The 18,816-nt window shown below is 65.6% G+C and overlaps 2 protein-coding genes and 1 long non-coding RNA gene across 4 annotated transcripts in view; 1 reads left to right on the top strand and 2 right to left on the bottom strand.

Moving 5' to 3' along the window:
• The first annotated feature begins 8,327 nt into the window (after positions 1 to 8,327).
• The window catches only part of LOC135310299 (uncharacterized), a 12,000-nt gene continuing 1,511 nt past the window's right edge, over positions 8,328 to 18,816 (top strand). The window contains exons 1-2 of the long non-coding RNA XR_010370411.1: positions 8,328 to 8,452; positions 9,069 to 9,157. This is a non-coding gene — a long non-coding RNA (uncharacterized LOC135310299). The remainder of the gene's footprint in view (positions 8,453 to 9,068; positions 9,158 to 18,816) is intronic.
• On the bottom strand, positions 9,561 to 18,142 carry FRMD8 (FERM domain containing 8). Of its 2 annotated transcripts, XM_064437533.1 has the most exons (10): positions 17,935 to 18,141; positions 16,763 to 16,930; positions 16,166 to 16,267; positions 15,373 to 15,431; positions 13,415 to 13,581; positions 12,678 to 12,878; positions 12,240 to 12,363; positions 11,754 to 11,957; positions 10,736 to 10,919; positions 9,561 to 9,817 (listed from the first exon to the last, which is right to left on the bottom strand). In XM_064437533.1, exons 1-10 carry the CDS (start codon positions 17,984 to 17,986, stop codon positions 9,708 to 9,710), a joined length of 1,371 nt encoding a protein of 456 aa, XP_064293603.1. In that variant the 5' UTR covers positions 17,987 to 18,141; the 3' UTR covers positions 9,561 to 9,707. The 2 variants fall into 2 exon arrangements, with proteins under 2 accessions (XP_064293603.1, XP_064293604.1); XM_064437534.1 differs by lacking the exon at positions 10,736 to 10,919 and having other exon boundaries at positions 17,935 to 18,142.
• LOC135310295 (neurexin-2-like) overlaps positions 18,342 to 18,816 on the bottom strand; it is a 70,165-nt gene continuing 69,690 nt past the window's right edge. The window contains 1 exon segment of the mRNA XM_064437527.1: positions 18,342 to 18,816. This exon segment is cut by the window's right edge and continues 753 nt beyond it. Coding sequence (XP_064293597.1) covers positions 18,812 to 18,816 — 5 coding nt within the window. The 3' untranslated portion in view covers positions 18,342 to 18,811.

Here is an 18,816-nt window from a genome sequence, read left to right as displayed (position 1 = left end):
CCGCGTGACGCCGCCCCCCGCCACCCCCCACCCCCCCACAGGGAGGACACAAGCACAAAGGGGTCGGGTCTCAGCAGGTTTATTGGTCACGACACGGGGGTCCCGTTGTGGTACGGGGGGGGGGGGGGGGGGGGGGAGGCCGTCACGATACAGGGTCCTCGTAGCAAGATGGGGTCCCTGTCGTGACATGGGGTCTCCGTCACAACTGTGGGTCCCTGTTGCGACACGGGGTCTCCGTCACAACCAAGGGTCCCCGTCGCGACACGGGGTCTCCGTCGCGACGGCGGGGGGCCCGGGCCGGCAGCGGGCGCCGCGGGGAGTCGAGCCCCGCCCCAGGGGCAGGGGTCCCCCGGGGGTGCCCCCACCGGCGCCTTTTGCTTTTTTTTTTGGCCTTTTTGGGTCCAGAGGAGAAAAAGCAAAACCTGAGACAACGGGGGGTTCTCTCAGGAAAAGAAAAAACCTCCCCAAAAGTAAGGGGGGGGGGCGGGGGGGGCGGGGGCGGGGCAGGGAGGGCGCCCCAAAAAGGGCAATTCTGGGGGGAAAAGGAAACACCCGGGTTTGGCTGCGCCGGGAAAGCGAGAAACGGCCCCAAAACAGGCCCCTGGGGCGGGGCCTCCCGGGGGTCGGCGGGCGCTGGGCTGGGAACGGGGGGTCCTCGGCGCTGCCCGGGCGCGGAACGGGCTCAGAAAGGGGGAGTTTGGGTCAGGCGTCGTCCCGGGCGCGAAACGGGCTCAGAAAGGGGGAGTTTGGGTCGGGCGTGGGTCGTCCCGGGCGCGAAACGGGCTCAGAAAGGGGGAGTTTGGGTCGGGCGTGGGTCGTCCCGGGCGCGAAACGGGCTCAGAAAGGGGGAGTTTGGGTCGGGCGTCGTCCCGGGCGCGAAACGGGCTCAGAAAGGGGGAGTTTGGGTCGGGCGTCGTCCCGGGCGCGAAACGGGCTCAGAAAGGGGGAGTTTGGGTTGGGCGTCGTCCCGGGCACGAAACGGGCTCAGAAAGGGGGAGTTTGGGTCGGGCGTGGGTCGTCCCGGGCGCGAAACGGGCTCAGAAAGGGGGAGTTTGGGTCGGGCGTGGGTCGTCCCGGGCGCGAAACGGGCTCAGAAAGGGGGAGTTTGGGTCGGGCGTGGGTCGTCCCGGGCACGAAACGGGCTCAGAAAGGGGGAGTTTGGGTTGGGCGTCGTCCCGGGCACGAAACGGGCTCAGAAAGGGGGAGTTTGGGTCGGGCGTGGGTCGTCCCGGGCACGAAACGGGCTCAGAAAGGGGGAGTTTGGGTTGGGCGTCGTCCCGGGCACGAAACGGGCTCAGAAAGGGGGAGTTTGGGTCGGGCGTGGTTCGTCCCGGGCGCAAAACGGGCTCAGAAAGGGGGAGTTTGGGTTGGGTGCGCGACATCCCGGGCGCAAAATGGGCTCAGAAAGGGGGAGTTTGGGTTGGGTGTGCGACATCCCGGGCGCAAAACGGGCTCAGGAAGAGGGATTTTGGGTCAGGTGTGGGTCATCCCGGGCGCAAAACGGGCTCAGAAAGCAGGATTTTGGGTTGGGCGCGTGTCATTAAGGGCACAAAATGGGCTCAGAAAGTGGGATTTTGGGTTAGGCGCGCATCATCAAGGGCACAAAACGGGCTCAGGAAGGGGGATTTTGGGTCGGGCGCGCGTCATCCTGGGCACAAACTGGGCTCAGAAAGTGGGATTTTGGGTGGGGCGTGTCCCAGGCACGGAGGGCCCCGCTGGTACTTACTGCACTCGCTCACCTTTCCTGCCTCTTATTTTGGGGGGGATTTCTAGTTTTTTAGCCATTTTTTCTACCCAACTGTCCATTTTGGGGTGGATCGAGGCCGTTTTAGGCACAGTCGCTGCGTCGGGGGAGAGCGGGGGAGGGGAGAGAACCACCACCACCACCACGGCGGGAACAAACACCGAGCTCGTCCCTACCCTCAAGTCCTGCGGCTTCTCAACTCCTAGCGTTTGGGGAAAAAACCTAGGAAAAGGTTAAAAACCGCCTCCCCCCTCCCCAGGCAGCATGCGCGGGCGCCAGCTAAGCTGTTTTTTGGGGGAAAAGACCCGTTTTTTCACTAGAAGCCCCGGGCTGGGGGGGTGGGCCTGGCCCATGGCACTCCCTGTGCGTTTTGGGGCAGTTTGGGCCTTTTTGTGGGGGGGGGGAGCTTGTTTTCAAACTTGCGCTCGGGGGGGAACGAAGCGGAATCGGGGAAAAGCGGCAAAACCCGCCCTCAGCGCACCCAAATCCCGCCGGAATTTCCCGTTTTGGGGGGGGGTTTGAAAGCAACAGAAATACCCTTTTTTTTTTTTCCTGATCCCTACGTGTCTCTGCAGACCCTTTTTTGGGCTTTTTTGCCCCAATCTGGTGGTTTGAGGCTACGAATCATCAGCTTTACAGTCGGAGGTGCGGGAGCGGCGGGTGCGGGCGCCGGCCGGGGGGGTCTGGAAAAAACACCTGCGAGACACAGCCCCCCCCGCCCCGTCAGCCACCTTTTGGGGTGAAAGCGGTAAAAATGCCCATTTTTTTTTGTTTTGTTTTTTTTCCCTTTATCCCCAAACCCATTGCTTTCGCGTCGCTCCGCAGCGGGAGGGGGGTGACGAGGGGGGGGGGGTGCGGGGGGTGCAAACATGCCACGCGGTGCGTTTCGGGGGCCCGGCGCTCCCCCCCCCGCCCCCAACGTCCGCGCCCCGACACCCTCGCGACACCAAAAGCGGGCAGAATCACCCCAAATCCGCCGCCCTTCCCCCCCCGCCCCTGCCCCGGGGGGGTTGGCAAGGAGAGAGGCCCGCGCGGGGGGTCCCTGCCGCCGCCAGCAAAGCCATTTCGGGGGGGTTTTGCCCCCAATTTTTGCTTCTCTCCCCCCCCCCCCCCCGCCTCGTCGCTCCTACACTTACAGACCGCGTTTGGGGGGACAAAGCCTAAATTTAACCATCCTGCTGCTGTTTATGGAGAAAACCTGAAAACACAATTATTGCACCCCCCGCCCCCCTCCCCCGCCGCCCAGTTCTGGGGGGGTTTGGGGGTTTTTTACGTTATTTTTTCCTAAGGGAAGCTCCTGGGGGCGCTCGGCACGAGCCACAGTCCTGATTTTCCAGCTCCGTTTTTTTTTTGGGGGGGGGGAAGGGGAAAAAGTGGGTTTTCTTCCAAGGTGCTGCCCTCTAATCTGCATCTGCGGAAAGGCCGGAAACAAGCCCAAAACGCGCCGCCCCCCCCCCCTCCCGCCCCCCCGCTCTGACCCAGCTCCGCCAGCCACAAACCAACGCAAACGCCCCAAAAAGCCCCGAATTAAGTAAAACGCTTACTTGGACCGGCTCCACATTAACCAAATCAGGGGGTTTATCCTCAAAGGTCCCTGCCGAAAGCTCCTGAGTGCGCTTTGGGTGTGGATTGGCCTTTTTTTGTTAAATCCTGAGACTTGGGGTCTCTCTATTTTTCCTTGGCATTTTTCTCACCCTTTTTTGCCTTTTTGTTTTTTTTTCCTGCGTTTTGCTGCTTCCCTGAGGGGGGAAAAACACTCGAGACACCCCCCCCCTCCCCAAAACCACCTTTTTTTTTTTTCCTTTCCCCTTTTCCGGAGAGTTTTGTCCATCCCCTCCCACGCGCCGCCTTTTTGGGGAAAAAGAAGGGAATTTTGGTCATCACTTACTCTGCGGCGACAGGCGGGCCCTACCGAGCGCTACAGCCGGAGCCTGGTGACGCTGGAGTGGGCTTGGGGGGGGATTTTTCCCCATTTCTCGGGGGTTTTACAGAAAAAAGGGGGGGGTGGGGGCGACGGCCACGGCGCCTGTAACGACAAGAGCCCCCCGCCCCGAGTCCCCAAAACCCCCCGAACCCCCCAAAACGAGCGGGGGAAGGGCCTCACCCGGCTGCGGCTCCTCCTCCAGCCCCACCAGCTCCGGCTCCGCTTTGGGGGTTTTTTCCTTAAATTCCTTCACCTTCCTCCTCTTCCTCGCCTCCCCCGGCGCCTCTTCGCCACCTTCCTCCGGCGCCTGCTTTTTTTTTCCCCTTAATTCCTTCAACTTTAGTCTCTGCGGCTCCACGTCCCCTCCGGCCTCCTTCGTCTTGCCTTCGCTACGTCCTCTCTGCTCGCCTTCCTCCTATTTTTCTGGTTTTTCCTCTGATTTTTTCTTTTTCTCCTCTTATTTTTCCTTTTTTCCTATTTTTTCTTTTTTCTATTTTTTCTTTTTCCTTTTTTCCCGCTTTTATTTTTTCCTCTTTCCTCCTCTAGCGTCGCCAATTTCCACTGGCTCCTGTTTTTTTTCTCTCTTCTCCAATTTCCAGCAGATTGGTTTTTCTTTTCTCTATATTCTATTTTCAGGTTTTTTCTATTTTCTGTTTTTCTCTCTCTTATTTTCAGGTTTTTTCTATTTTCTGTTTTTCTCTCTCTTATTTTCAGGTTTTTTCTATTTTCTGTTTTTCTCTCTCTTATTTTCAGGTTTTTTCTATTTTCTGTTTTTCTCTCTCTTATTTTCAAGGTTTTTCTATTTTCTGTTTTTCTCTCTCTTATTTTCAAGGTTTTTCTATTTTCTGTTTTTCTCTCTCTTATTTTCAAGGTTTTTCTATTTTCTGTTTTTCTCTCTCTTATTTTCAGGTTTTTTCTATTTTCTGTTTTTCTCTCTCTTATTTTCAAGGTTTTTCTATTTTCTGTTTTTCTCTCTCTTATTTTCAAGGTTTTTCTATTTTCTGTTTTTCTCTCTCTTATTTTCAGGTTTTTTCTATTTTCTGTTTTTCTCTCTCTTATTTTCAAGGTTTTTCTATTTTCTGTTTTTCTCTCTCTTATTTTCAAGGTTTTTCTATTTTCTGTTTTTCTCTCTCTTATTTTCAAGGTTTTTCTATTTTCTGTTTTTCTCTCTCTTATTTTCAAGGTTTTTCTATTTTCTGTTTTTCTCTCTTACTTTGTTTTTCTCTCTTTTCTGGTTTTCTTTTTTCCCCCTCTATTTTCTCTCTCTCTCCTCGATTTTCTCCTCCAGCTTCGCCCGTCTCCACAGGCTCTTTTTCCCCTGAATTGTTCAGATTTGTCTCCTCCGGCTTCGCCAGCTCGCACCGGCCGCGTTTCTGGTCCTTCCTCCCTTCCTGCCCCTCGCCCTGCCCCGCGCCTGCTCCCAAAACGTCCTTTTTCTCCCCAGCCAGGGCTCGCCTCCGCTCGCGCTTCGCCTTCTCCCCCCAGTTATCTCCTCTCCGCCATCTTCCTTCGCCAACGATCTTCTCTCTTGCCTTAAAATGCCGCGTTTCACCCCGAACTCTGCAGAATCCCCCGCGCCCCCGGCCCAGCCCTCCACGAGGGAGGCGGAACAAAGCTCTGAGCTTCTCCTTCAGGGGCTGCCTAAAAAAAATTCCATCGGCTTTAGGAGCCTTTGAAAGAAATAAAACAGCTTTAGGAGCTTTAAAAAGAATCAGAACAAAACAGCTTTAAGAGCTTTTTTTAAAAAAAAGCACCAGCTTTAGGAGCTTTCTTCAGAAGAAAACGGCTTTAAGAGCGCTTTTTCCTAAAAAAGGAGCGGAGCTTCGAAAGCTTTTCTTGGTCAAAGCAGCGGCCCAGCTCGCCCCGGCTTCTCAGCATTCCAATTACGCTATTTAAAATTAAGGAAACAGCTTCGAGAGCCGCTTCTTCTTAAAGCAGCCGAAGGGCTTCGGCTTTTTTTTTTTTTTCCCCCCAAAAAAAAAGCTTTTAACAGCTTCGTTTTTTGAAAAGGAAACAGCTTTAAGAGCTTTTCTTTCTAAAGACCAAGCAGCTTTGTTCATTTAAAAAAAGTGCCCAGCTCGCTCCGGCTGCTCCAAACGACTGGATTTGCCGTAAGAATTCAAAAAAAGAAAACAGCTTTAGGAGCTTTTTTTCTTTAAAAGAAAGAGCTTTCAGATTTTTCTTTAAATATCAGCTTTAAGAGCCCTTTTTTTTTTTTAAATAAAGCAGCTTTAGGAGCTTTTTTTCTTTAAAAGAAAGAGCTTTCAGATTTTTCTTTAAATATCAGCTTTAAGAGCCCTTTTTTTTTTTTAAATAAAGCAGCTTTAGGAGCTTTTTTAGAAGAAAGGAAGCGCTGGGCGAGCCAGGCCCGGCCCCGGGGCCGCCGCAGCCGCCCGACATGTCGCGACGCGCCGCCGGCCGGAGCCGCTCCCCGCGGGCGCCGCCCACGCCTTATAAACCCTGCGGCCGCAGCGCCGCCGCCGCCGCCTCCGCGCGGGGGGGGGCAAAATAGTCCCCAAAACCGCCGACAAAGGGCAGCGCCCCACAAAGCGCCCCGCCCCGCCCCGGGTCAGCCTCCGTTCTTGCCTTTTTCCCTTTTTCCCCCTTTTCTTTGTGTTTTTATCTTCTCCCCCCCCCCCCCCCCCCCCCTTTTCCTTTCCTTTTTTTCCCCTTTTTTCCCCACAAACCATCCCAGCAGCCGGAGGCATTCGGCCGCCCCACATTGTTTTAGCCTGAAAGTGGTTAAATTTAACATCCAGTTTTTGCTCGATTTTCCCTGTTCTGGACCAAAAAAAAAAAACCAACCCAAACCCCCACCAAAAAACCCCCAACCCCGCCATGACCTTTCTGGATGATTTTAGGTTATTCTCGTTAGTTAATTAATAATATTTCACGTTGTTTTCACCCTTGCTGTGTCACAAGTCCAGGCCCTTGTGGAAAAGGCTCCTTTTCTCCCCAAAATGGTCATAAATCCTGGGAAGAAAGGCGAGCGGTGCTCAGCCCTTGAGAGGGACGCACAGACCCCAAAACCCCATTTTTTCACCTATTTCCCTTGTTTCCAGTAAGGCCCAAATGACCCTTTTGTAATATTTATTTTCGCCCCTTCCAGAAAAGCCCAAACAGCCCTTTTTTTAATAAATATTTTTTGCCCCTTCCCAGCAAAGCCCAGACAACCCCTTCTTACTTCTTCCCTTCCATGGAAATACACCAAATTCTCTGCGTTTCACACAATTTCAAGGCCGTGCTGAGTCATGGCTCGGCCTGTTTTCAACAGGTGAAATAAACCCCTTTTGGTGACCTTTTCAGGGGTTTCTGAGCAGAAAATGACAGCCCACGAGTGCTGGCGAGGAGGGCACCCACCCCCCACCCCCCAAAACCTGCAATTAAAGCTGATCCAGCGCTAATTAAAGCCGCTGACGAAGCCAACGAGGCATTTCAGAGGCAAAGGGCAAGTTTTTCTGATGTGTTTCCGGGGCGTTTCCTGCAGGAGAAGATATTTTGCTGTTAATGTTCTTTTGCTGCGTTTTTTTATGCCACTAAGACCCACAAAACTGGCGTTTTCTCACCATTTCAGCCGGCGGGGAGGCCCCCCCCCCCAACCTGTACTTGGGGGGGAAATTCACCGCAGTGATGATTTTTGCAGCAATCATTTGCCCATTTCTGGACGTTTTTAAGCATGGATGGCCCCCACTCCCCCACCCAATTTCAGCTTTTATTTTACCAGCTGCGATGCAGCCAAAGTTCACGTGTTCTGCATGGAAATACCCCCAAAAAGCTGGTTTTCCATCAGGGAAAAGGGCCTGCAGGGGCCATTTTCAATTTTCCATTGGAAAAGTGAACCTGGTTTTCACCAAAACCTGGGGGTGTAGGAGGAAACAAAAAGCCTAAAAAGGCCCAGCTGGGGAAAAAGAAATTGGTTTTTTTAAACTAGGATAGCATTAAAAACCCTCAGAACGCACCCAGAACAGGCCCAACAGCTCTGCCAGCATTTTTTGGCCAATTTAAGCCGGTTTTGAGGCCCAGGGCAGATTTTGTCCCCGCCTCAGCCCAGAACCGAGGGGGAGGCCTCAAAGACAAGCCCCGAGCTGACAGCCGCCCTTTTTCAGCCGCTTTCTGAGGAGGGGGCTCCTCAACCTCCCCCCCAGCCCGCTCTCCACAGGGCTTGGGGTGAAACCCCCGCAATTCCTCACCCTTCTTGCATCCTGAAGGCACCATTTCCCAGAGGCTTTTAACTCTCTTGAAAACCAACCCTTTTTAAGGGCTTTTCACACAAAAATTACCTCAGGGAAGGGGGGAAAGGGGGACTTTACCGTGTTCCCCACACCCATCCCAACCGGGGACCCCCCAAACCGCCGCTAAAACGGCACCAAGCACCGTCCCCCCCCCCCTCAGCGCCCCTCCCCTCCCCCCCCCCCCAGCTCCCCTCCCCCCAGGCTGGAAGTTTCCACCACCCCCACACCCATTTACAGGCAAAAAAACAGGGATTCGGGGCGGGACCTGCCGGCGGAGGGATACGCCGTGAGGCGGTGAGAGGCGGACGGACCCGCGGCCGGTTCTAACCGGCGCCGGCCGGCCCGCCCGCTGCGGCTGGCGCAGCGCCGCACTGCGCATGCGCCCCTCCCGCCGCCCCGCCCACGCCGCCCCTGCCCCCCGCCGCAGTGCCGCAGTCGCCCCTTCCCTTCCGGCCCCAAATGGGGGGGGGGGGGTCGCCCCGCACCCCCCCTCCGCACCCGGCACCGCGGCCCAGCCCCCGCCGGCGCCGAGGAGTCGGGAGAGACGAAAAAGTAAAAAACCGAACCTTTTTTCCCTTGATTTTACCTCAGAAAACGGGCGCCCCCCGCCGCGGCCCGTCCCTCAGGCAAAGCACGGCCTTCCGCGCTCAGCTCAACTGCTGGGCACGGCCCTGCCGCTGGTTTTGCCGAAAAACCCTGGTTATTGAGGGGAAAAACGACCCAAAATGGTGTTACCAGACAAAACCCGTCCGCCTGCCCCCCAAGGAGAGCGGGGAGGTGATGGCGTGTCCCCCCGGTTCCCCTCAGACAGCCATTTTCCAACACATTTCCTTCACCCTCCCCAACTATTTCTATTTTTTCCCCCCTTCCCAGTTCGTAAAGCTGCCAGATCCCAGAGCTGGTACCGGCCCGCGCCCCTCCAGCCCCCAAACCCCTGCCCCGAGCGCGAAGCTTCCCCAAATGGCCAATTCTCCCTTAAAACGTCCTCTGGCGCAGTTTTGCTGCAGTCGGAGGCGTGTGGGGCCTTGTAAAAAATGTGGAAAAGTGGGTTAAAAATAGCCCCTGGCTGGGGGGGGGGTGGAACCGGGGGGGGGGGGACTGGGGCGGGGGAACACGACACAGGGCAAAGCAGCGAAATGGTTGAATTTTGGGGTGGTTTTGTGCCCAGGGCGCGACCCACAAATGCTGGATGGGAGAGAAGAGCTGCAACCCAAAATTGGCTGGATTTGCCCCAAAGGAGGCGGCGGGGCAAGCAAGGTGTGTGCGGCGCCGAGGGGGGGGGCCCGTGACACACACGCGTGTCCCCATCACGCACACACGCACATGCATGTCCCTGTCACACACACACACACACACGTGTCTGTCCGTCTGTCCATCCCCTGCCAGCCCTAAAATGGCCGCCGTCACATGGGGACGCCATTTGGCAACGCTGCTCATCGGCCCCAAACCACCCTGAATTAGCCCCAAAATGCCCCGAATCTGCCTCAAACCACCCTGAAATGTCCCAAACCACTTCCAAAGTACCCCAAACCAGCCCTGATCGGCCCCAAAGCACTCGGATGTCCCAAACTGCCCTGAACTGGCCCCAAACTGCCCATCAGCCCCAAAATTCCCTGAATTGGCCCCAAACCACCCTGGCCCCACGGGGGTGACGGTGACATCGGTGCCCTGTGCAGTTTATTAGTGTCTGTGTGTGGGGGGGTTGGTACAAAGTGGGGGATCCCGGGGCTGTCGCTGGGGGCTCCCAGTGCTCCCAGTCCATGCTGGGGGGGCTCCCAGTGCTCCCAGTGCGTGCCGAGGGGGGGTCTCAGCCCTGCTCCAGGCTGGGCCCCCCCGACACAGGGCTGTAGGAGCCCCCGCCCCGCCCGAAGAAGGACCCCGAGCGCCGGGGGGGCTTCACCCGCCGCAGCTCCTGCCCTGAGGGGACACGGCACGGGGGGGGTCAGCGCGGGCCTGGGACCCCCGTGTCCCTGCCAGTGTCCTGGGGAGGGCAAGTCCCAGGGGACCCCCAGACCCCTGGGCCGCCCCCCAGATCCCTGCGTGCCCCCAGACCCCTGGGACCCCCCCCAGATCCCTGGGTGCCGCTGTGCCCCCCATGTCCTCTCCCCAAGACCCCTGAGTGTCCCTGTGTAGCCCCCCCAATCCCTGGATGCCCCCAGACCTCTGGGACCCTCCCCCCCAAGAGCCCTGGGTGTCTCCATGCCCCCCCCAGACCTCTGGGACCCTCCCCCCCAGGAGCCCTGGGTGTCTCCATGCCCCCCCCAGACCTCTGGGACCCTCCCCCCCAAGACCCTTGGGTGTCTCCATGCTCCCCCCCAGACCTCTGGGACCCTCCCCCCCAAGAGCCCTGGGTGTCTCCATGCCCCCCCCAGACCTCTGGGACCCTCCCCCCCAGGAGCCCTGGGTGTCTCCATGTCCCCCCCAGACCTCTGGAACCCTCCCCCCCAAGAGCCCTGGGTGTCTCCATGCCCCCCCCAGACCTCTGGGACCCTCCCCCCCAGGAGCCCTGGGTGTCTCCATGCCCCCCCCAGACCTCTGGGACCCTCCCCCCCAAGAGCCCTGGGTGTCTCTATGCCCCCCCCAGACCTCTGGGACCCTCCCCCCCAAGACCCTTGGGTGTCTCCATGTCCCCCCCAGACCTCTGGGACCCTCCCCCCCAGGAGCCCTGGGTGTCTCCATGCCCCCCCCAGACCCCTGGGACCCTCCCCCCCAAGAGCTCTGGGTTTCTCCATGCCCCCCCCAGACCCCTGGGAGCCCCCATGGCCCCCTCCCCCCTCCCGGACAGCCATCGACCCCCTCCCCTCGCGCCCCCCTCCGCCCCTCCCCTCGCCCCACCCTCCTGCACGTAGTCGATGGTCGCGAGGCGCTGGGGGCGGGGCCGGGTGACGCTCTGCTCCCGCCGCAAGGGGGCGCCCCGCGGGGGGGCCTCGGCCTCGGGGGGGGCCTCGGGGGGGGGCGGGGCCGGCCCCGCCCCCCCCAGCTCGATGCAGCACTCGATGAGGGCGCTCATGAGCTCCGCCTGCCCCACAGCGGGGCCCCGTGAGCCCCGGCGCCCCCCAGCTGCCCCCCGGCGTGCCACAGTGAGACCCATCACCCCGCCCATCTGACCCCCCAACTGACCCCCTGTGCCCCCCCAGTGAGCCCGGGTGCCCCCCCAGCTCCCCCCCTCCGACTCCCAACTGCCCCATGGCGTGCCACAGTGAGACCCATCAGCCCCCCCCAATCTGACCCCCCAACTGACCCCCTGTGCCCCCCAGTGAGCCCGGGTGCCCCCCCCAGCTCCCCCCCTCTGACTCCCAACTGCCCCATGGCGTGCCACAGTATGACCCATCACCCCCCCCATCTGACCCCCCAACTGACCCCCTGTGCCCCCCCAGTGAGCCCGGGTGCCCCCCCAGCTCCCCCCCTCCGACTCCCAACTGCCCCATGGCGTGCCACAGTGAGACCCATCACCCCCCCCATCTGACCCCCCAACTGACCCCCTGTGCCCCCCAGTGGCCCGGGTGCCCCCCCCAGCTCCCCCCCCCTCCGACTCCCAACTGCCCCATGGCGTGCCACAGTGAGACCCATCAGCCCCCCCCAATCTGACCCCCTGTGCCCCCCAGTGAGCCCGGGCGCCCCCCAACTGACCCCCAGTGAGACCCAGTGCCACCCAGCTGACCCCCCCCCAACCACCCAACTGACCCCACCTGACCTGGAGGGGGAGAACTGCCCCCCATCTGCCCCCCCAGCCACCCCACTGCCCCTCAACACACCCCACTGCCCCCCAACCGCCTTGCAGGGTGGAGCTGAGCCCCGCCCCCATCCAGCAGAACCGCCATGGGGATCTGTGGGGCGCGGCCGTGGAGCTGACCTGGGGGGAGAACACTCGCAGCAGGCGGTTGACAGGGGCTCCCTCGTGGTCACCGTCGAACTCCAGCCACAGCTGGGGGGGCCCCACGCTGTCCTCCTCCTGCCCCACAGCATCCCCTTCCTGCCCCATGGCATCCCCCTCGTGCCCCACGGCGCCCACCAGCTCCCAGCTCAGCTCGGGGAAGGTGAGCGTCAGCAGCACTTGCTGGGGAGGGACAAGGGGGTCAGCCCCATGGTGTGCCCCACAGCTGCCCCACAGTGTCCTCCCAACTGGCCCACCAGCTCCCTACTCCCCTATCCCAGCCCCCCAGTGCCCCCCAACCCACCCCACACACCTGCCCAGCTCCAGCGCTGCCCCACAGACCCCACTATGGGCCTGATCCTGCCCCACAGACCCCCCAATGGGCCTGATCCTGCCCCACAGCCCCCCCCAGCACCCATCCCACCGCCCCCCCCAGCACCCATCCTGCCCCACAGCCCCCTGTACCTTCTCCCGAGGGTCGATGATGGTGACACCCTCCAGCCCCACGGCGACGGTGACGGGCCGCAGCCCCCCGCGGCCCAGCAGCCCCCCGGAGGGGCGTTCGATGGCCCCCGGGAAGAAGGCACACCTGGCGGGGGGTGGATGCCTGGGTCCCCCTGAATGTCTGGGTCCCCCCCCCAAACCCCTTGGTCCCCCGGGTACCCGTGTGGGGTGTGGTGGGGGGAGCAGGGGCGTCCCCCTCCCCGGATGCCTGGGTCCATGGGTGAAGTGTGGGGTCCCTGGGGGTCCCCAGGGGTCTCAGGGGGGAGTCTGGGGGGCTGGACACTGGGGTCCCTGGGGGACGCATGACTGTAAGGGGGCCCCTGGGGTCTGGGTGTCCCTGTGAGTGTCCCCATGGGGTTGGGGGTCCCTGGGGGTCCCTGGTCCGCGGCCCCCACTCACCCGTAGCAGGGCAGGGAGTGGCAGCGGCGCAGGAAGGCGCGATACAGGGCGGCGGGGGGCTCCTGCGGGCCGGGGGTGCGGGCGAAGGCCCGGAGCAGCCCCTCCTCGGGGGGGGGCGGCGGGCGGGGCCCCCAGCGGCGCAGCGCCCCCCACAGCCCCCCCCGGCCCGGCGCCGGCGGCAGCAGCTCCGACAGCAGCGGCCTGGGGGGAGGGGGCGTCGGTGGGGGGGCGGGGGGTGAAGGGGTGTCGGGGGGGGCATGGGGGGGCGGGGGAAGCTGGAGGGAGGGGCGGGGGTGGCATGGGGGGGATGGACATGGGAGGAGGGGCGGGGGGGTGCGGAGGCCATTGGGGGGTGGGGGCGGGGGGGCTGGGGTTGTAGTGGGGGGTCCGCGGGGTGCCATGCGGAGTGCCGCGGGTGGGGGCCATGGGGTGGGAAGACATGGGGTGGGGGTGCCGTGGGGTGGGGGTGTCATGGGGTGCCATGGGGTGGGATGCCATGGGGTGGGGGTGGCATGGGGTGCTGTGGGGTCAGGGTGCTGTGGGGTCAGGGCGCCGTGGGACGGGGTGCCATGGGGCACCGTGGGGCAGGTGCTGTGGGGCACCATGGGGTCGGGGCGCCGTGGGACGGGGTGCCATGGGGCGCCACGGGGTGGGGGTGCCATGAGGCGCCGTGGGGTGGGGGTGCCGTGGGGCGCCGTGGGGCAGGGTGCCGTGGGGCGCTGCGCGGGGGTGCTGACCGTAGGGTGTGGGGCGTGTGGTGCGCGGGCTGGAAGGGCCCCAGGCGCAGGCGGCAGAGCAGCGCCCCCAGCGCCTCCCCCGTGGGGGGGTCCACGGGGAAGCGCCCCCCCAGCAGGTGCCCCCGCGCCTCCTCGTACAGCAGCCGCAGCACCTCCTCCTCCTCCAGCTGCGCGGGGCGGCACGCGGGTCAGCCCGTGTCAGCCCGTGTCAGCCCGTGTCCCGCGGGTCAGCCCGTGTCAGCCCGTGTCCCGCGGGTCAGTCCGTGTCCCATGGGTCAGCCCGTGTCCCGTGGGTCAGCCCGTGTCAGCCCGTGTCAGCCCGTGTCCCGCAGGTCAGCCCGTGTCAGCCCGTGTCAGCCCGTGTCAGCCCGTGTCCCGCGGGTCAGCCCGTGTCAGCCCGTGTCCCGCGGGTCAGTCCGTGTCCCGTGGGTCAGCCCGTGTCCCGTGGGTCAGCCCGTGTCAGCCCGTGTCAGCCCGTGTCCCGCGGGTCAGCCCGTGTCAGCCCGTGTCAGCCCGTGTCAGCCCGTGTCCCGCGGGTCAGCCCGTGTCAGCCCGTGTCCCGCGGGTCAGCCCGTGTCAGCCCGTGTCAGCCCGTGTCAGCCCGTGTCCCACGGGTCAGCCCGTGTCAGCCCGTGTCCCGCGGGTCAGCCCGTGTCCCGTGGGTCAGTCCGTGTCCCGTGGGTCAGCCCGTGTCCCGTGGGTCAGCCCGTGTCAGCCCGTGTCCCGCGGGTCAGCCCGTGTCCCGTGGGGTCAGTCCGTGTCCGTGGGTCAGCCCGTGTCCCGTGGGTCAGCCGTGTCAGCCCGTGTCCCGCAGGTCAGCCCATGTCAGCCCGTGTGAGCCCATGTCCCGTGGGTCAGCCCGTGTCAGCCCGTGTCCCGCGGGTCAGCCCGTGTCCCGCGGGTCAGCCCGTGTCAGCCCGTGTCCCGCGGGTCAGCCCGTGTCCCGTGGGTCAGCCCGTGTCAGCCCGTGTCAGCCCGTTGTCCCGTGTGTCAGCCCGTGTCAGCCCGTGTCAGCCCGTGTCAGCCGTGTCCCGCAGGTCAGCCCGTGTCAGCCCGTGTCCCGCGGGTCAGCCCGTGTCAGCCCGTGTGAGCCCGTGTCCCGCAGGTCAGCCCGTGTCAGCCCGTGTCAGCCCATGTCCCGTGGGTCAGCCCGTGTCAGCCCGTGTCCCGCGGGTCAGCCCGTGTCCCGCGGGTCAGCCCGTGTCAGCCCGTGTCCCGCGGGTCAGCCCGTGTCCCGTGGGTCAGCCCGTGTCAGCCCGTGTCCCGTGTGTCAGCCCGTGTCAGCCCGTGTCAGCCCGTGTCAGCCCGTGTGAGCCCGTGTCCCGCAGGTCAGCCCGTGTCAGCCCGTGTCCCGTGGGTCAGCCCGTGTCAGCCCGTGTCCCGTGGGTCAGCCCGTGTCAGCCCGTGTGAGCCCGTGTCCCGCAGGTCAGCCCGTGTCAGCCCGTGTCAGCCCATGTCCCGTGGGTCAGCCCGTGTCAGCCCGTGTCAGCCCGTGTCCCGCGGGTCAGCCTGTGTCAGCCCGTGTCAGCCCGTGTCAGCCCGTGTCCCGCAGGTCAGCCCGTGTCAGCCCATGTCCCGTGGGTCAGCCCGTGTCAGCCCGTGTCCCGTGTCAGCCCGTGTCCCGCGGGTCAGCCCGTGTCAGCCCGTGTCAGCCCGTGTCCCGGGTCAGCCCGTGTCCCGTGTCAGCCCGTGTCCCGCGGGTCAGCCCGTGTCAGCCCGTGTCAGCCCGTGTCCCGTGGGTCAGCCCGTGTCAGCCCCATGTCCCGCCATGTCAGCCCGTGGGTCACCCTGTGTCCCGTCTTGGCCCTTATGTCCCCCCCCATGCACTGCCCCACACGTCCCACGTGTCGCCCCCGTGTCCCATGTGTTGCTCCGCATGTCACCCCATGCCCCACGCTGCCCCACACATTGCCCCACGCCACCCCACACATTGCCCCACGCGTGCCCCCCCCGCTCACCTCCAGCTCTTTGCTCTTGGGGAAGAACACGTTCCTGCGCAGCTGCAGGCAGGGCTCGTCTGGGGGGGGGGGCGGGCATCAGGGGGCAGCTCCCGGGACCCCTCTGGGGGACCCCGCACAAAGGGACCCCCCCAGGGACCCCACCCAACTAGGACCCCCCACAAAGGGACCCCGCCGGGCCCCCACCCTGGGGAACCCCCCACAAGGGACCCCTCCAAGGGGACACCCACACCAGAGGGACCCTCTCCCCAGGGCCTCCCCCACTCCAGTGTGACCCCGCCCTCAGGGCCCCCCCCAGAAGGATCCCCTCCCTGGGGACCCTCTCCCCAGGGACCCCCACCCCAGAGAGCCCCCACCCTAGAGGGCCCCCCCTCCCCAGGGCCCCCCACCCCAGAGGGACCCCCACCCCAGAGAGCCCCCACCCCAGAGGGCCCCCCTCCCCAGGGCCCCCCACCCCAGAGGGACCCCCTCCCCAGGGCCCCCCACCCCAGAGAGCCCCCACCCTAGAGGGCCCCCCTCCCCAGGGCCCCCCACCCCAGAGAGCCCCCACCCTAGAGGGCCCCCCACCCCAGAGGGACCCCCCTCCCCAGGGCCCCCCACCCCAGAGAGCCCCCACCCTAGAGGGCCCCCCCTCCCCAGGGCCCCCCACCCCAGAGAGCCCCCACCCTAGAGGGCCCCCCTCCCCAGGGCCCCCCACCCCAGAGGGACCCCCACCCCAGAGGGCCCCCCTCCCCAGGGCCCCCCACCCCAGAGGGCCCCCCCCCAGGGGACCCCCCCGAGGACCCCCGCGCACCGCGGGCGATGGCGGCGGGGCTGCCCAGGCTGAAGCGCAGCAGCAGCTCGGGCCAGCGCCGCACCAGGCGCAGGGGGCGGTGCCGCGGCTTCAGCTGCACCTCTGCGGGGCACCCACGGGTGACCGCGGGCCCCCCCGGGCCCCCCCCGCGCCCGCGGAGACTGCGGGTCCCCGCCCGCACCCACGGGTGACTGCGGGTCCCCGCGGCCACCCACCCGCACCCACGGGTGACTGCTGACACCCGCCCGCCCCCGCCCGCACCCACGGGTGACTGCTGACCCCCGCCCGCACCCACGGGTGACTGCTGACCCCTGCCCGCACCCACGGGTGACTGCTGACACCCGCCCGCCCCCGCCCGCCCCCGCCCGCACCCACGGGTGACTGCTGACCCCCGCCCGCACCCACGGGTGACTGCTGACACCCGCCCGCCCCCGCCCGCCCCCACCCGCACCCACCGGTGACTGCTGACACCCACCCACCAGCCCCCACGGCCACCCGGGCACCCCGGCCCCCCACCTCCCCCCGGTGGCCCGGGCCCTGCCCCCCACGGCGCCCCATCCCCCCTCCGCCCCCCTCACGCCCCCCGCGACCCCTCACCCAGCAGGGGGGAGCAGAGCCAGAGCGCGAGGGCGGGGGCGGCGGCGGGGGGGAGGCGCAGCGCCCCCTGCACGCGGCGCAGCAGCTCCCCGGCCGTGGGGCCCGGGGGGGGGCCCAGCGCCAGCGGCACCCCCGCCCCGTCCGGCAGGAAGGCCAGGGCGGCGGGGGCTGGGCGGGAGGCGATGGCACCGCCACGCGCGGGACCCCCGCACCCTCCCAGGGACCGCCCCCCGGGACCCCCCGCCGAGAGACACCCCCACCCCCCCGGGACACCCGCACCCTGCCAGGGACCGCCCCCCGGGACCCCCCGCCGAGAGACACCCCCCCCCCGGGACACCCGCACCCTCCCAGGGACCGCCCCCCGGGACCCCCCGCCGAGAGACACCCCCCCGGGACCCCCGCACCCTCCCAGGGACCGCCCCCCGGGACCCCCCGCCGAGGGACACCCCCCCCCCCGGGACCCCCGCACCCTCCCAGGGACCGCCCCCCGGGACCCCCCGCCGAGAGACACCCCAACCCCCCCGGGACACCCGCACCCTCCCAGGGACCGCCCCCCGGGACCCCCCGCCGAGAGACACCCCCCCGGGACACCCGCACCCTCCCACCAGGGACCGCCCCCCGGGACCCCCCGCCGAGAGACACCCCCCCCCCCCCGGGACACCCGCACCCTCCCACCAGGGACCGCCCCCCGGGACCCCCCGCCGAGGGACACCGCCCCCCCCCCGGGACACCCGCACCCTCCCAGGGACCTCCCCGGGACACCCGCGTACCCCCAGGACCCCCCCTCCCCGACAGACACCCCCCCCGGGACACCCGCACCCTCCCAGGGACCTCCCCGGGGACCCAGCCCCTCACCCCAGGGACCCCCAGACCCCCGAGGGACCCCGGGCTCCCCCCAGGGACCCCCAGACCCCCGAGGGACCCCGGGCTCCCCCCAGGGACCCCCAGCCCCCCCGAGGGACCCCGGGCTCCCCCCAGGGACACCCATCCCCTCTCAGAGAGACACCTCCAAGGGACCCCCCACCCAGAGGGACGCTCCCACCCGGCATCCCAAAAGGGGGACCCCACCCCTCAAAAGGACCCTCCCCGCCTCCCCCGCCAAAAGGGGACGCTCCCCCCGGCTCCCCCCCCCCGACGCCCCGCCCCGCCGGCCCCCGCCCCCGCCCCCTCACCCGCAGCGCCGGGGGGCGCGGACGCCCCCTCCTCCTCCCCCTCCCCCTCCATGCGCGTGGCCGGGGTCAGGGCGGGGTCAGAGCAGGGTGGGAGGGTCACGCCGGGGTCAGGGCGGGGTCACGCCGGGGTCAGGGGCTCCGGGCGTTCCGCGCGCCGTTCCCGCGCCGGCCGGAAGCGCCGAGTGGGGGGGGGGGGGGGGAGGAGCCGCGTCCCGTGACGTCACGAGGCGCCCCGCCCCGCGCGGGAGCGGCCCGAGGAGGCGGCGGCGGCGGCAGCGCCCCCTGGCGGCGGGGAGGCCCCGGAGGGCCGGGGGGTCCCGCGGGGGTCGGGGGGGTCCCGGGGGCGGCGCAGGAAGAGGCGGAGCCGCTGTACGAAGTATAGAACCGTGTATTCCTCTGTGCGCGGCGGGGGGGCCGGGGGGGCCCGGGGGTCTCCGGGGGGCGGGGGCTGGGGGGGGACCCCCGAGGGGGGCGGGGGGGTGCGGGGTGCCCGGGGGGTCCCAACCCCCCGCCGGGGCTGAGAAATTAAAAAAAAAAAAGAACCGAACTGAACCCAAAGAAAGACCCGGGGGGGGAGGGGCGGGGCGGTAAAAAACCCAATTAAAAGGGGTGGGGGGCGGGGCGGGGCGGGGGGGTCCCGCGTGTCCCCCCTCGGCCCCTCCGGAGCCCCCCCCCGGGGCGCGCGGGGACCCCCCCCACCCCGCGCCCCCTGTTCCTTTCTGTATCGCTCGGGGGGGGGGGGGAGGGGACACACGACAGACACGCGCGCGCGCGCGACCACAGAGGTGCCACCCGCGGGGGGAGGGGCGGCTGCCGGCGGCGGTGGCCCCCCCCCCGGGGGGGCGGCCCGGTTCGGGGGGGGGCCCCCCCCTCCCCCTCAGA

This window comes from Phalacrocorax carbo, chromosome 32 (assembly GCF_963921805.1).
Source record: "Phalacrocorax carbo chromosome 32, bPhaCar2.1, whole genome shotgun sequence".
NCBI classification, from domain to species: Eukaryota; Metazoa; Chordata; class Aves; order Suliformes; family Phalacrocoracidae; genus Phalacrocorax; species Phalacrocorax carbo.
Note: the sequence above shows the minus strand (reverse complement) of the source record. Positions and strands in the feature narration are given on the sequence as shown.